Raw genomic sequence first — 17109 nt, forward strand, 5'->3', positions numbered from 1 at the left:
GCACTCCATCACCAGGTGTAGCTTGTTAGCGGTGTTGGGCCCTGAGCGGTATTGCACTTTGGGGAGGCCGTTTCACAGCAGAGGAAAATGATGGTGGTTGAACTGGGAATCTGCCAAAAACCTACTTGGTTTGAGAGCTTTTGTGAAGCTGAATTTTGACGCTTGGTTTAAAAGTAAAAAATAAATAAAGAAAAGTGCACCATTTAGGGGTGGACAATTTTCTGTAAACGATTACGAGCGGGTTTGTCCTTGCGGTTACTCAAGTTACTCTTTGATAAGATAAAAGCTTGTTTTGAACCGCTGATCGGCTTGGCTCTAGCAGTGATTCCCCCAGGATTTGTTCTGTGGGAGGGGTGGTGAGGTGGTGCGGCACGACCCAGCACTGAGTCCTGCGGGTGGGGATGTGCAGAGATTTCTGCTCTTTGTGCTGTCAGCACCAGTGCCAGAGCATCCCTTCAGCAGTGGCCAGAATTGCATTATGACAACAGAGCGGCTCCCAGCGTCACCAATCTCGTTTACATTTTCATGGAAGGAAGATGAGATCTTTAGCTGGCGTCTTTTTGGTGGTGTGCTCGTCTTATTAGCTGTAGATAACATTATTTAGCTAGGCTAGTTATTTGCTGTGTCTTCGACTAATATCCACTCATCTGTGCACGACCAAGCAGTCAATCGTAGTGAGAACTACCTATGAAAACACTAATTTCATACTTTGAGTAGGTTACCAACCAAGGGGAGTCCACAAACCCCACAAATGTTCACACGTGAATCGTTCATAGTTTCTGAAAAATAGTGCTTACGCAAACAAATTTTCTGTTTATTATAAAATCATAGTAATTTAGCTGTCAAATAATGACATTGCCGTGTTATATTTCTTTTTAACGTTTTTAGATGGCACCTAATGTATTGCAGGGATATGAGTGTGGCAGAAAGGCTAGGTTGCTGACCAGGGTGTAGCGCGTAGCAACACGTAAGAATCTGCTGGCAGGTACTCGTTTACTTGAGGAAACTGTTCCACCCCTAACGCTGGTACGGCTGAGAGTACGGCGCGTTTTGAGTGTGTTTTTAATCCTGATAAAGAATTCCAGCGAGCAGCTGTAAATGGCACTGCCGCTTCGCAGCAAGATGGTACTAAATTTGAAAGGCCTTCGAGACTTTTACTCTACATCTTTTTGTTGGTATGAAAGTGCGTGTGAATGGTGTGTGGGCCCTGCGATGGATGGGCGACCTGTCCAGGGTGTATTCCGGCCTTTCACCCAATGCATCCTGGGATAGGCTCCCAACCCTCTCTGACCCAGAGTGGCAATATGCAGTTTGGAAAATGAATGAATGAATAATGCCACATTTGGAAGAGAAAAAGCTTTCAGAATTATGGTTAATGGCAAGCAAAAAATGATGTTGTTTTGAGACTGCTCCGGTCTTTCTTCTCGTCCCTCTGACCTGTATCCTGTCCTGTCATCGAAGGAACTGCTGACAGGCGCATTTACAGAGGAACTGCCTTTGGAAACACTGGAGTAACTCCAGCGGTCCTTGGCTCATCGTCTCGTCATTTTCCATTCTTCACCTTCCTGTCGGAAAGCAGGGATCCTCTGGGATCTGTCACCGCCACTCTGATTCATGGTGTACTCTGCCGTCATAATCACCTCAGATCATGTTCCTATGCTGCCGGCGTCGCTCTTCACTGGCTGTAGCCAATACTATTGGTAGTATTTAGCTTTTACTACTAGATGGCAAATGGAGATTCATAATTTGCTCATCAGCTGATTTTGTGATGGTGTCCTGAGGGCTGGCTAAGAACAGTGGATGTCTGTTCTGCGGTGGCTGTGTAGCCTGAAGGTCGCAGGTTCGATTCCCGGGTACGACACTGTCTTTGAACCCTTGAACAAGGTACTTAACATGCGTTGCCTCTATATATCCAGCTGTATAAATTGATACTATATGAATGTATATTCATTGGAATAATAATGTGTATTGTGCAGCTGTAGAACATTGGTCCCAAAATTCAGTTTTGAGGACCTACAATGTATTCTGGTTCAGTCCAACTATTGTTTGTTTTAAGATGCTAATTCTCACTTTAAATTCCATTTGGCCATTGTAAGGTTGTATTGGGACAGAAACAGCCATGCACTCTATGAAGAAGAAATCTTCCATGTGCATATCCACGGACATTTAATCCAGCTGATAGTCTAATGCTTTCATTCTCTGTAATGTGCAGTGATGAATCCTGCAGAAAGGTTACCTCTTGAGTGATTCAGTTGAACTGTTGGGTGAAATCTGTTGGATCCTAAATTCTGAATGCGCTGGGACCTGGTCACTGAAACTGTACTCTAATCACGGTACAGTTGATCTCTGCTGCTTTTTTCTCACGGCATCTTTTCTCACCATATTTTGTATAAATGTTGCCTGTTAAACGCACGTGGATAAGATTGACAGTTGACATATCAATTTTCTCCTGTAAGGGATTATTTTCAAGGAAAAAAAAAGGTCTGAATCAACAGAATGCCTAAGCATACATTTATTTTAAACAAAAACAGCAATACTCTGTTCTTTACCAACTGAGAAATGTACTTGATTAAATCAGTTATTAGTAATATAAAGAACACGTTTCATATATAGAAGTTTCTGTATAAATACATACTGTAAATGAAACTGCAGTGAGGACGCATAAACGGAGCTGATAGGCGTTGGTTTGTGCAGTTACCAACCGCTCATTTGCAGCTTGCAATTTTAATCTGGATAGAGAGTGTCCGTGTTCTCCGCTGAGAGGCTGCTCTGCTGTGACTGGGTCCCCTGCTGTGGACATGCTTTCATTCGCCATCACACTGGAATGGAGCCGCTCGCTGCTGCTCCTGCTTCACATATCTCTGTCGCCAGTTCAGTCATGACTGGATCAAATTGTAGTGCCGTTGCATCACTGCACACCTGTTGCTTGGAATTGAGCAATCGGCTCATGTATGAGGAGAAAACATTCTAGGAGCTATGTGTAAGGCTGCACTGGGAATTGGCTAACTAGCATCTGAGTTAAAGGACATGCAGGGAGCACTATGGGAGTCCCGTTACTTTCCCGTCAGGAGAGTCACTGGTGGCCACCCTGACCTGTATTTCAGTATGATAGTTTGTATGTGAAGTCTTAAGGAAGATGAAGTATGAGAATGTCCTCTGCTGTGTGTGTTCATTGTTATGTCTCCTATTATGTACTTTAAGTAGGCTAGGTTAAACTGGATAGTGGATCAAGTCAGTTTTTGTACTGCCATCACTATGATGCTTTTCTTCAGAATCCTTAATCCTGTCAGTGTCTTTAATAGAGCGCGCTCTCAAATTTCAGTAGTATTTGAAGGCTTGGACTTGGCATTGGAGAGCACAACAGCAAGTGCTTGGCACAGCAGCTCAAAACGGTGCATGGCAGCATGCCCGTTGCATCAGATCGCAGCGTGCTGTAGTTGCGCGCACGGGTCGGGTGCGTAATGAGCAGCTGTGCTCCTGCTCGCTGGAGCAGCTGGAGCAGCGGTACTCTGCTATTGACCTGTAACTGTGTTAGGGCTGGGCGATGTGGCCAAAATGCCATTTTTCATATTATTGATGGTATTTGATGGCATTTTGTTTTCCAGTACAAATTACACAAGAAATAAATTGAAGTGTGCTGTAAATAAACAATAAGCATCAGCAAATGCATGCAGTAGTAATAAATTTCACTATTTGTATACGGAACATGAATATTGAGTAGTGTGGAATATTGGATGACTTTTGAAAATTGGAGAGCCTTGTAAACAAAACCCATATAAGCAACCTGTGAATGTTAAGCTACTATACTAAATCTTAAAGCTCAATGAAAAAAATAAATAAAATCTAAATCTGCTAGGCTTGGAATTAAATGTAAGAAATGTAGCCTACTTCCAGGTAGGACTGGGTGCTAAACCTTATTGTTTTTTTTGTTTTTTTTTAAGCGTAATAACATATGGCATATCAGCTTTCTTTTCTCTTTGATCTTGTGATTGGTGCAGTAGTAAGCATTCAAACTTCAGAGCCCACTTGAAAAGCTTCTGAGAGAAACAGTGCCACTCCTATCTGCTGGGTGTTCATGTGACATCCGCTCGGCAGCAAGGCCTTGCAGCTTTTGTCTGATAGACAGAAAGGCATCACATGGTTGCACAAGAAAGAAAGATTATTATTATTGAAATAATAATAATTCAGTAATCATACATCTATTGTCATTTGCAGAGTCTCGTATGTTTTTTAAATGGCTGACCCATCATGGTTCTCTGAACGTTGTCTGGTGGCATGTAAATAAGAATTCCCACAGCCGCTGTATTGTCTCATGGATCAGTAGTGGCTCTGGCGGAGGGGCTCGCCCTGTCGGCTGGTATTGGGCAGTTTTGGGCTCTTCACTCAAAGTGCTCACCGGCTGAGCTCCAGTGACCATGCAGTACCATGGACATATACCCACGAAATGTCACGTTCCAGTGCTCCTTAAAGTGCCTGAATATTCAAGACTGATGACAGTTGGCTAATTGTGAAAGAAAAATACTGTAACTTGCAGACAAGACATGCATTTATTACGTGCCAACAAACCTATCAAATTTTGGTGAATGAAATTTGATATAAAAAGGTCCTCTGCAGCCACCAGAACATTGCCAGTTGAATGAAATATTCTTCATTAAAATGAAAGCTTTCGTTTCATCTTTTCCATGCGTGTCATGCACCTGAGTTCACCTCAGAAATGATTTGAGGTTTTGGGCCTTGTTGCAATCTGACTGCAGCATCAGTGTTGCTGTGAAAGTTGCTGTGTTGGTTTTATTAGTGCTGCGCCTTAAAAAGGATGCCACAGTCAGTCTGGGTGGACTCTGGGTAATACGTAACCTAAGTTTTTGGCTGGACCGCAACAGCGGGGCCAGCCCTATAAATGCGAATGTCTGTGACTGAGTGACTGAGTGAGTGATGAAGTTACACTGCGCATGTCTGTGACAGAGTGACTGACTGAAGTTACGCCATTGGTCGGCCGGTTCGGTCCAGCCATATACTAGGTTTTGACCTTGTCTTGTTTGTACTTATGACAGTTTTAATAATGGTTGTCTTGGGTTATTTATTTTGTGTGCAAGAGTATAGTTCTTCCTCTTCCAGAGAGATAGTGCAAGACTCATGGAAAGATGGTGGTGTGTGTGTGTGTGAGTGAGTAGGTACACGCACGGTCTGCTTGCACTTGCGTGTTTGGTTTTGACCACTCGGGTGCGGTTGTATGACCCCTGTCCTCTTCCTTCAGCCTTCAGCCTGGATGCAGAGCAACCGGACTATGACCTGGACACAGAGGATGAGGCTTTCGTGAACAAGCTGAAGAAGAAGCTGGAGATCACACCTCTGCAGTTTGAGGAGATGATGGACCGTTTGGAAAAGGGCAGCGGTCAGCAGGTAATAGGCTTTAGAGCACTCCTACACCCTGCAGTACTTCTCTCCCGCTCAGCCCCTCTCCATACCGCCAGTCTGAGGCTCTGTAGAGGGGCTCTCAGCCCCTCTCCATACCGCCAGTCTGAGGCTCTGTAGAGCGGCTCTCAGCCCCCCTCCATACCGCCAGTCTGAGGCTCTGTAGAGCGGCTCTCAGCCCCCCTCCATACCGCCAGTCTGAGGCTCTGTAGAGCGGCCCTCAGCCCCCCTCCATACCGCCAGTCTGAGGCTCTGTAGAGCGGCTCTCAGCCCCTCTCCATACCGCCAGTCTGAGGCTCTGTAGAGCACCTCTCAGCCCCTCTCCATACCGCCAGTCTGAGGCTCTGTAGAGCGGCTCTCAGCTTCTCTCCATACCGCCAGTCTGAGGCTCTGTAGAGCGGCTCTCAGCCCCTCTCCATACCGCCAGTCTGAGGCTCTGTAGAGGGGCTCTCAGCCCCTCTCCATACCGCCAGTCTGAGGCTCTGTAGAGCGGCTCTCAGCCCCTCTCCATACCGCCAGTCTGAGGCTCTGTAGAGCACCTCTCAGCCCCTCTCCATACCGCCAGTCTGAGGCTCTGTAGAGCGGCTCTCAGCCCCCTCCATACCGCCAGTCTGAGGCTCTGTAGAGCGGCTCTCAGCCCCTCTCCATACCGCCAGTCTGAGGCTCTGTAGAGCGGCTCTCAGCCCCTCTCCATACCGCCAGTCTGAGGCTCTGTAGAGCGGCTCTCAGCCCCTCTCCATACCGCCAGTCTGAGGCTCTGTAGAGCGGCTCTCAGCTTCTCTCCATACCGCCAGTCTGAGGCTCTGTAGAGCACCTCTCAGCCCCTCTCCATACCGCCAGTCTGAGGCTCTGTAGAGCGGCTCTCAGCCCCTCTCCATACCGCCAGTCTGAGGCTCTGTAGAGCGGCTCTCAGCCCCTCTCCATACCGCCAGTCTGAGGCTCTGTAGAGCGGCTCTCAGCCCCTCTCCATACCGCAGTCTGAGGCTCTGTAGAGCACCTCTCAGCCCCTCTCCATACCGCCAGTCTGAGGCTCTGTAGAGCGGCTCTCAGCCCCCCTCCATACCGCCAGTCTGAGGCTCTGTAGAGCGGCTCTCAGCCCCTCTCCATACCGCCAGTCTGAGGCTCTGTAGAGCGGCTCTCAGCCCCTCTCCATACCGCCAGTCTGAGGCTCTGTAGAGCGGCTCTCAGCTTCTCTCCATACCGCCAGTCTGAGGCTCTGTAGAGCACCTCTCAGCCCCTCTCCATACCGCCAGTCTGAGGCTCTGTAGAGCGGCTCTCAGCTTCTCTCCATACCGCCAGTCTGAGGCTCTGTAGAGCACCTCTCAGCCCCTCTCCATACCGCCAGTCTGAGGCTCTGTAGAGCGGCCCTCAGCCCCCCTCCATACCGCCAGTCTGAGGCTCTGTAGAGCGGCTCTCAGCTTCTCTCCATACCGCCAGTCTGAGGCTCTGTAGAGCGGCTCTCAGCCCCTCTCCATACCGCCAGTCTGAGGCTCTGTAGAGCGGCTCTCAGGCCCCCTCCATACCGCCAGTCTGAGGCTCTGTAGAGCGGCTCTCAGGCCCCTCTCCATACCGCCAGTCTGAGGCTCTGTAGAGCGGCCCTCAGCCCCCCTCCATACCGGCTCTGCAGCCTTCACTGGTGTTCCTGTAGTTTACTGTAGTTTGGCCCAGTGTTATTTACTTTGGTCATGGGACAGCCCTGTATTACCATTGTGGTGCTGAGTAATCTGTCTGCCTGTCTTTCCGTCTTCGTCTCCATCTCTCTCTGTCTCTTTCTCTCCGTCTTTCTCTATTGCTCTGTCGCTCCCTCCCAGCTGGTGACCCTGCAGGAGGCCAAGCTGCTGCTGAAGGAGGACGACGAGCTGATCCGGGAGGTGTTCGACTACTGGACCCGCAAGAGGAAAAGCTGCAAGAGCGCCTCCCTCATCCCCACCGTCAAGCAGGAGAAGCGCGACGGCTCCAGCACCAACGACCCCTACGTCGCCTTCCGCCGGAGGACCGAGAAGATGCAGACGCGCAAGGTGCGCTCTCGCCCGCCCGACGCGTTCTCGCCCCGTCTGACGCGGTCAGGGCGGGGGCGTCCGCGACGAACGGAAGTCGAGCTGGCAAAACTCGTACAAGCTCCGACGCCTTCGCGTGAGAACAGACCCAGATTAGACCCGACGGAGACCCTGTGGGATCACGGAGTTGTGTGTTCCTACACAGTAAAGGGATCAGAGCTAATGAGGGTTGAGCTTCGGTTCTCGTGCAGCTCGAGTGCATCGGTGTGTGAACGCCGGGCTTCTCTCTCCCTGGGTGGGAGTCGCTGATCGCAGCGGGCTTCCTCAGGGGAGAGCGAGGCGCTGGTGTTCAGTGACCGAGCACGGGCCTTTCTCTCTTCCCCTGTGCGCGTAACACAAAGGTATTTATAGTTCAAAGAACAGCGCAGTCTTCGGCAAGATGAAGGAAACGGTTACTTGCGGTGTCGTGCGCGTGACCACATTTCCGGGATCTGCTCCCGCGGCCTCTGGCTCTGCAGTGTCATCTGCTTTAAACCAGGTGGATAGCAGGCACGCTTTTATATCTGATACTCTGCTAGATAAGTGTAGGCTCTCGCCAAACTGAACCGCTCGACGTTTATGCAGTATCACATGCGTTTTCTTAGTGCGCTGGCCCGAGTGTGATTATTTTAAAGCGTGTTGGAGCAGATTTGTGAGTGTTGTGAACTACCCGCCACACCAGAGATGTGGGGCCATTCAGGGATTGGCTATTTGTGTCTGCGCAAAAAACCAGACGTCGTCTCTTGCGTCTTTACGTCCGCCTGTGTGGCGCCGCTGAGGTGCGAGGTTAGGACTGGTCCACTCCGGCGCGGGCGTGTGACCTGCGGCGTCCTGTGCGTTTTACAGAACCGCAAGAACGACGAGGCGTCGTACGAGAAGATGCTGAAGCTGCGGCGGGACCTGAGCCGGGCCGTCACCATCCTGGAGATGATCAAGAGGAGGGAGAAGAGCAAGAGGGAGCTGCTGCACCTGACGCTGGAGATCGTGGAGAAGAGGTGAGCGCGCCCGGCCCGTCCCCGCCCCGCCCCGCCCCGCCCCGCCGTCTCCCTGCGTTTCGCAGCGAGCCCCACCGCGTGCGGCGCGCGTATTCGCTCGCGCAGCTCCGTGCACATTACCAATTAGCGCCGACCTTGTTTGCTGGCGAATGTCGGGCAGATGAGCTCGTTGGCATGCAGCGCTTGATCAGGCGTGTAATGGCAGCGCGGAAGCCACCAGTGCGCTTTTAGTTTCTCCGCTTTTCCTGTTCCGCTTCCCTCACTGCCACCTAGGTTCAGCTCCCCACCTTCCCTGCCTCCCTGCCTTTCTGTAGCTTGCGGTTCCCCAGCTGCAGTTTAAGAAATGGCTCCGAATCTATACATGAGATCTGAAATGAACACGTCTATCAGAGCATGGCCATCGCAGCCTTTCCTGTTATTTTTTTCCTTCGAACCGCATTTGCGTTGCCATGACATTTCCATTTGCCCGGCCTACAGAAGCGCCCATTCGTTTTGGCTCCGAAGATTCACAGTCCAGATTAAAATTCCCGACAGAAGTCGCACCGCCAAATGTTTGTGCGTTTTCCCATCTTTAAAGTTTTGTTGCGGTCGACTGTTTTCCCTCTGATGATCGGTTACAGTGGAAACGATTTCCATGCGTCCATTGTGGCAGGCTGTGCGCGTTTGAGTGTGGCCGTTTGTGTTGGGCTGTCTGTGTGGCTGTGTGCGCTTGTTTGCCTGTGTGTCTGTCTGTCTGTCTGTGTGTCCGTGCGTACGCCCGCTAAGTGCTCGGTGTGGGTGTGCCCTGCAGGTACAGCATCGCGGACTTCGGCGGAGAGATCATGGCGGAGGTGCTGGCGCAGAGAGCGCTGGTGAAGCCCGCCTTCACCGTGCCCATCATTCCCCTGTCCAGCAGCGCTCAGTTCAGACTGCAGGACCACATGGAACTGAAGGAGTACAAGGCCAAGGTGAGACCCGGGCAGCTGCTGCTTAATGGCCACGTGCTGGTGCCCATGAGCTGTACCCAACACGCGCGCCACACACTCACAGACGTACACACACACACACAGCTGTGATATGTTGAGAGAAGGATGGCCCATCTGTCGGTGGCATCTGCCCTGACCACCTCCTGCATAATAATCGCATCACGCCATTTAAGGTCACCCCCCCACCCCCCAAAGACATTTTCTTAAAGGGACAGTTGACATTTTTCTGACCCAGGTGCACTGTGATACTGACCACAAATTTTGACAAATTGGGGACATTTTGGGCTCAAGCCCTCCTACCTCGAGTACACGGGGATCGCCGTTGCGCTTCATCAGCCAAATTACGTTAATTGATGTTGTCTGGCGGTGATTCTCAGCCCCATTGAATCAGTGCTATTTGGCTTACAAAGCTAACTGCTAACAGGGAGTTGGGGCTTGAGCCCAATGTGTTCCCCAAATTATCACACAATGTGTGGCGAGTAGCTCAGTGGACCTGGGTCTGAAAAATGTAAACTGTTCTTTTAAATGTGGTTTTTGCATTTGTATGATCTTGTGCCTCTTGCCCATCTTTGGGATAAGGGTGGGATATTGTATACAGATGAAGACTTTCTGTTGAAGTCTGGGCCGGGGGGGGGGTAATAGGAGCAGCAGCCTGTGCATTATGTAGTGTTGCTGCGTGCAGCCCTTACTTATAACACGATCCTCAGCTTTGTTTGCTCGCATGCATTGGACTGCTGAGGATTATTGTCCTCACCTGAGGCGCTCAGTGTTGCGGCTGTATGCCCATGTTATTAAAGGAGTCCCATTGTGGGCACCAAAGCTGGCTATAACGTGTGGAGGGCCCTGTCCACCAGTGTTTTGAGTGTGCTAATGGGGAATAAGGGATGCAGACCTTGGACTCATTCTAATGATGGTTTCGTGCAGCCGGAGAAGACCGAAGTGGTCCGAACGAAGCGGAAGTACGAGAAGAAGAAGCCCAAAGTCTTGCCTTCGTCCAGCGCTCCTGTGCAGTCGGGCCCGTCCGTGTTCAACCCTAAGGACCTAAACCAGTACGACTTCCCCAGCTCCGACGACGAGCCCTTCCCCCAGGTAGGGGACGCCCACGGGCGGCCGCGTCCGCGGAGGTGTCCGGCGTAAGAGCGAACCGTTCAGACGGCAGGTGGCCTTTCCCCCGGTCTGACCGCCCCGCTCTCGTCTGTCTCCCAGGTTCATTCAGGATCCTCCGAAGCCGAGGAGGAGAACGACCCGGACGGCTCCTTCGCTTTCCGGAGGAAGGCCGGCTGTCAGTACTACGCTGTAGGTGGTCCCCTGGGTCTGGGTCTGGGTCTGAGTTTGGGTTCGGATGTAGGTTGGAGTTTGGGTTTGGGTTGTGAGGTGCGTGCGGTTTGGCGCCTGTGTTTGCTGTACATACGGGTGGGTTTGGGTGTGTGTGTGGGTTTGGGTTTTAGTGTGGGTGTGGGTTTGGGTTTATACATGGGTGTTGGCTGTGAATGCGGGCGGGTTTGGGTTATGAGGTGCACGCGGTTCTGTTTGCTGTGCACACTGGTGACCCCCGGCTCCTCCCTCTCCCGCCAGCCTCGGTTGGACCAAAGCGGCGGCTGGCCGTGGAGCAGCCCCTCGGAGGGCGGGCCGGGCGACGTGCGCTTCAGATACTCCCTCACCACGCTGACGGTGCCCAGGCGGTGCATGGGGCTGGCACGCCGCCGCGTCGGCCGGGGGGGCAGGTGAGCCGCCGTTACCCCGCCTCGGGACCAACCGAAATATATGGAGGGAACGGACCGTTGTGCACTATTTAAAGTTTTAAATGTCGTCCTTATATTGAGGTTAGGGGCTTGGAGTCCACCTCATTTTGCAGTTTTTTTTGTGCTGTCGGTGTGACTGCCATGTCTAGGCCCTGTTGCTGTGTAAAAGTAGCCAGCTCTGCCTCCTGCATTCCTGGCAGTCCTGTGAGGCTTATATGGGCTGTACAGTATTCCTCTTCCCCAGTTTTAATTTATAGGGAAAGCAATGCAAAGTGCAATTTTGTTGTTTTTATCTCCCTCCTCCCCCTCCCCTAAGGGAAAAAACATTTTGCAGAAATAAATCTATGGAAACAATGGGCCTAGAGCAGGAAGAGATAATGCTGCAATATATATGCATCACAAGGTGGCGAGTCATTTCGCTGTAAGACGAGCACTGTGATCTTTTAACACTTCCTGTCTTGAGCAGACAGCCTGGGATTAGGCCGTTTCTATGAAGGAGCTCTGCGGACGTGCGGAACCTTAACGAATCTTCTCCCCCCGGCCCTCTAGGGTTTTGCTGGACAGAGCGCTCACGGATTTCGACAGCGTCTTTCATGGGCTGGATCCGGATAGGCCCGCCTCCCCCCCGCCCTCTCCGGTCAACACGTTCCCCAGTACCTCAGAAACGAATACCTCGGACGGAAGCCCTTCTCCAGACCTCAGTCAGATACTGTTGAACATTAAGTCCTGTCGATGGAGGCACTTTAGGCCCCGGACGCTACCACTACACGACCCCGAGGACGCCTGCTCCAGGAGGCTTCACAGGGGCCTGGCCGGGACCCCCTCGGCGCAGTCCGGAACTGGCGGGACCCCCTCCAGCAGCCGAAACGGCCCTGGCGCCCCTCCCGTCGCTGGTGAGAGAGCTTCGCCCTGGGGGGCACATCGAGGGTTCATTATTGATTTGTGGCTGTCACTTGAGCACAACTGTTATTAAAAATGAATCACAGATTCACCAATTAAAGGCTTTCTGATCCAGAGTCATAAAGGGGAAAGCATTGGGAAGCTGTAAGAAGGAAAAGGTTTTGATGCTTGAAGTTATCTAAGATTTATTTTGGAATGGTTTTGGTTTTAATGGTTAACGAGCTTTGAACTGAATTTCCTTAAATGTCCTGGAGTATGTTTGTATTTTCAGAAGTCATTAGAAATGGCCAAATATCCCGCTTTCCCAATTCCCCAAATTGGCCAGAGAACCTTTAGAGCAAGGGGAATGTGTTCATGTTCCTTACCAACTCTCGTGCTTCGTCATTTACTATCAGGTCTTGCAATATCTGTGTGCTGATGGTGCGAACGACTGTGGTTTACATGTTAATTCTGTTACCTAACATCACGGTCAGCGGGGGCCATGATTTTGTAGAGAACTTTTAAAGTAACATGCCTCAAAATGTGAGTTCAAGTTTGTGTGTTGTACCTTGAAGTTGCCTTCTAGCTCAAAACAGTCTTTGAAAATCAGATTTGTCCTTGGTGACATTGAGCAGCTATTGAAAATATAGAATATAGACTTCTGTGCATGTGGAGAAGTGTCTATATGTTTGAGTGGGAACCTTGTTAATGGAAGTTTTTTGAGATTTGCAAGGGAATGACCGTGCATGCGAGCAGCTTCTTTGTATTCATGCGGCGCTGCTCTTCTCCCTGGCTTGAAGAGCCAATTAAAACCTGTCACATGAATAATGTCTTAAAACGCATTCAATTTGTGGGGGACAGCCTCCCCCCAAATGCGTGGTCCTCCGTCCCGAGGTGGAGAGGAAATGGAAGGCGTCTGTCCTCCCCCCCCCTCCGGGCCTCGGCGGAGCTCCAGCCTCCGCTCGCCGGCCCGTGCGGAAGCAGCGTTCGGCCGCGGGGAGACTGCCGGGGCTCTCTTCACGCGCTGTCAGGAAACGGGCCCTTACCGCGAAATCCAATTTGTGCGCGGCGGCGGCGGAGTTCCGCGGGTCACAAGGCAATCTCGGGGCTGGGATTGGAGGGCCCTCCTCGCTCCGCGCGCGGGTGCGATAGCGGGGAGCGCGGAGCGGGGAGCAGCTGGTCAGCCGTGTCGATAAGGCCGAAATGCCACGGCGGGCCCCCCTGCAGAGACGCGCTGATTAGATTCCGCAGCCGATGCGCCGCCGGCGACTCCGTAAGGACCAGTCCAAACAGACACGTTTCCCCCCGTTATGAATAACCCCCCCGCGCCCCCAAGAGTCATGAATTTTTAAAGTCTCGTCTCCCGGAACAAATTTCTCACACGAGGGATGTGTGCTACATAAACAAAATGCACCTTTTTCCTGTGCTGAGAGAAAAATGAATTGAATGGCTGGAGACCCAGGTGCTGTGGTGCGTCTGTGTTGTGGCTTCCATGCGCTTGGAATTGTGATGTCTCCCTGTCATGTAGGGTGCGGTGAACGGTTGGACGTGTCGCCCCCGTGGTGAAATGCTTTCTGCTTTTCCGCTGGAACGCCCTTTCCCCGGGCTGGCTCTGCTGTGGGCCGGCAGGGTTTGCTGTCATTGTGTGCGGTGACCTGTCCTGACCCCGCCCTTTAATGTGTCTTTTCCCAGCGTTCACAGCAGAGCAATACCAGCAGCATCAAGAGCAACTGGCACTGATGCAGAAACAGCAACTGGAGCAGATCCAACTGCAACAAGCCAACAATGTGTCTGCCAGCAACAGCGTGCAGGTCAGTCCTCCCCCTCTCCCATTCTGCTCTTCTCCTCCCTCTCCTCCTCTCCTTCTCTCGCCTTTTCCTCCTCTCTCCCTCCCGTCTACCTTTCAGTCACGGCCTCACGCTCTGCCTGGACGTTTCTTCCCCTCCCAGGGTTTGATATCAAAGACGTTGGATTCCATCAGCGCCCAGTTTGCTGCCTCGGCCTTGGTGACCACAGACCAGCTGACGGCCTTCAAAGCCAAGGAGGAGGTGGTTCTGGGTATTGGAGTCAACGGTGTCCTTCAGGCCTCAGGTGAGCACGCATCTCAGCGTTGCCCTATGCACACAGCCCCCCCACCCCCACAAGCTCAGGCACACAAGCAACAACAGTCACAGATAAATGTCCTGCTCCAATTCACTTGTCTAACACTTGTCTAGTTGGTTATACTTTTTTCTTTCCCTTGTTTCAATTACAATTCTTTTTCTCTCCCTTGGCACTCTCCATCCCTTAGGAGTATACAAGGGCTTAAACCTCAGTAGCACGACGCCCCCTTCTCTTCACACGAGCCAGTCGACCATGACGACAGCGGGTCCCACCTTCCTCCAGCCCTCCGGCGCCGCCGCCGCCGCCGCCACCCCCACCCAGACTTCGAGCTCCCACGGAACCGCTGCCAACTCCAATTCTCAGGTCCTGATGGGGAGCAGCCTCCGCCTCAGCATGCCCTCGCCAGCGGGCACCGTCAACTCCATCGCCAACCTGAACGCACGGCACATACCCAGGACTCTAAACGCGGTTCCGCCTTCTGCCTTAAAGCTGGCCGCCACTACCAACTGTCAAATGCCCAAGGTCACGGCCTCCTCTTCCATGGACCTGGTACCAAGGTGAGGCGCCAGCGTACCCCCCTTTCCGCTTGCGTTAGCGTTCGCTGACCCTTGTGCTTTGAGCGATACCCTACGACCGCAGCTCCTGTCGGGCTGAACATGGCTTTTTGGCACTGACAGACTGTTCTGGCTGCATCTGGATTTGAATAGATTTTGACACTTTTTTTTTTTTTGTTTTTTTTTTTTTTTTTGTCGTCCCTGCAGAGAAAATCACGATCAAGAAAAGTCGGCACTAAACAGTATAGCGGACAATACGATGGCCATGGAAGTCACGTAGTGTCTGCATGCAGAGGGGCGCACCTCGGCTTCACTCATCTAGGTGCTATGCATCATAGCATTGCGAATGCAAGGGACGGCGGGACGCAGCACGTCGTGTTTCCATGGCAACTGTTGGGACTTAATTGCAATTCTCATCTCTCATGCTTTTAATTTTTATTTTTTTATTTGTTACTGTTAATAAGAGGAATCAACATCTGTAAATTATGAATATGACAATTATATGTACAGTACTGCATATTTGTAATACCCCCTTGTATATACGTTACTTGAATACAGAAACTGTTCATTTGTGATGTTTTGCACTTGGGAAAAAAAAAAATTCGAAAAAATAGAAACTGGTGAGTGTGAGATGTGAGAGTTGTATAGCGAAGAAACGTCACCACATCACGTGCATGGTGCGGAACCTGCTGTTTTATCTATTTATTGTGCTGTGTTTACAGGTTTTTTTTTTTTGTTTGTTTTTTTATTTTTGTTTTTGTTTTGTTCTCTTGTTTTTTTTTTTTTGTACACTGTACCTTCATTGGTTCCTGTGCTGTAGTAAATGTTAGGTAGCTATGGACTCCTGTATTTTGTATATTGTGGAACATGACTAGGGTTCCCTCTGGGGTTCCTCTGTTTTCTGTGTATCATGTGGAGGCAATGGTGAAATACATACAGAATTGGACACGGTGGATTCAAGGCATCGGTTTGTTCATGGGTTTGATCTTACATACTGGTATCTTCCATATATGTAGTCCCAAGACAAGTAACAAAACGAGGGATGAAGTCTCTTCCCAGAAGCCAATGCTGCTTCTCAATTAACTAAGCACTATTTTTTTTAAATCATTGCTGCTTTTATACAATTAGTCTCTAGTTTTCATAAAACGGAGTCCCTAATACCTTAGTTGTTTTTTATCCCTTTTTTTTTTTCTTTTGTAAGGTTTAAAAACAAATTGAGTTATTTTTGTATCTTTTTGTTCTTGTGGTAATGATTGTATGCTTCTTGTATTGAAAGACTTCATTCTTTTGTTACTTGTTCATAAAGAAAGGATATAAGGGAGATGAATGGCAGTAATTGCTGTACGTGTATCATCATTCCAATTTCTAAAAAAAAAAAAAAAAAGAAAAGAAAGAAAGAAAAAAGCCAGCTTTTCCTTTTTAAACTTCTCCAGAAGGCTGCAAGGCCAGAGCCACAAGTATCGGGTGCCTTCCTTTGGAAATATGAGCTCTCTTCTGTGAAGAGTATGGTACTAAACAGTGCTACAAGTAGTTTTGTCACAGTACCAGAATCAGAATGCCCAGTCCAATGGCATAATTTATCCTTGAGGTTTTCTAGTCCCACCTGGAAGATGAAAAATGTGACCGAACTCTCACAAAAAATAAACCCCAGGGCATTATATGTTGACCAGCATATGTCTCTTGTGTTTTGTTTGTGTTATGTATCTGGAAGAACGGGACTGGGAAGGCAATATCTGTTATGCCAGAATGGCTACACGATCCCATTGAGAAGCAGCAGGACCATAGGGACTTTTTTTGAGGACAATGCCAAGACGTGTGTCCTACTAATACGGGATGATCGAAAAAGCAACCAACCATTCGCGTCTGCACCGTAGTACGCTCCAACTGACGACCAAATGAAATTTAGGAAGGTGGAATCGATTGTGCCTGCTGCTTTTCCTTAGTATTGTCTAACAATATTCATTATGTACCAACTTCTTTCCTGAGAGGGTTAATTAACTTTGTTGTGGGGGTCTTGTGAGCTGGAAGCAATTAAAAACACAAAGCCTAAACGCGCGACACTGGCGCCTGACTTCACTCAAGCATGAGTGAGAAAATGCTCAACACCGTTTAGGTTGCTTTCGCCATGACAACGCAATGTCAAATGGTAAGTGTATGCAGAAATTTGGTTGCTTTTTTAATTAACCCCCTGAATAACCTCAATTTATAAAAGTTCCTTTCTTACAAGTGTGATTTTTTGCATGTTAATATTACGTCGCTATTGGGGGGTGGGTGGGGGTTGGGAGAGACCATGTCAAGATTAAAAATAAAAGGCAGCTGTTGTGCAACGGTCTCGGATGTATTCCCAGATTCGATAGGAAGGGCAGAGGGCCAAGTGGAGTTAACCCCTTTATGTTCTGTATGGGCAACTGGTGCGACGCGAC

General features: G+C 50.1%; 1 protein-coding gene across 2 annotated transcripts in view; it reads left to right on the forward strand.

Annotated features, from left to right (window-relative positions):
* The window catches only part of LOC118225441 (enhancer of polycomb homolog 1-like), a 44824-nt gene extending 28466 nt beyond the window's left edge, over positions 1-16358 (forward strand). For both annotated transcript variants that reach the window (XM_035413843.1, XM_035413841.1), the window contains exons 3-14: positions 5255-5400; positions 7224-7430; positions 8295-8443; positions 9234-9390; positions 10333-10497; positions 10615-10704; positions 10984-11132; positions 11700-12043; positions 13722-13840; positions 13979-14120; positions 14320-14689; positions 14894-16358. In XM_035413843.1, coding sequence (XP_035269734.1) covers positions 5255-5400; positions 7224-7430; positions 8295-8443; positions 9234-9390; positions 10333-10497; positions 10615-10704; positions 10984-11132; positions 11700-12043; positions 13722-13840; positions 13979-14120; positions 14320-14689; positions 14894-14966 — 2111 coding nt within the window. In that variant the 3' untranslated portion in view covers positions 14967-16358. The remainder of the gene's footprint in view (positions 1-5254; positions 5401-7223; positions 7431-8294; positions 8444-9233; positions 9391-10332; positions 10498-10614; positions 10705-10983; positions 11133-11699; positions 12044-13721; positions 13841-13978; positions 14121-14319; positions 14690-14893) is intronic.
* Positions 16359-17109: the final 751 nt, after the last annotated feature.

The sequence above is a fragment of the Anguilla anguilla genome, chromosome 4, assembly GCF_013347855.1.
Source record: "Anguilla anguilla isolate fAngAng1 chromosome 4, fAngAng1.pri, whole genome shotgun sequence".
Classification (NCBI taxonomy): domain Eukaryota; kingdom Metazoa; phylum Chordata; class Actinopteri; order Anguilliformes; family Anguillidae; genus Anguilla; species Anguilla anguilla.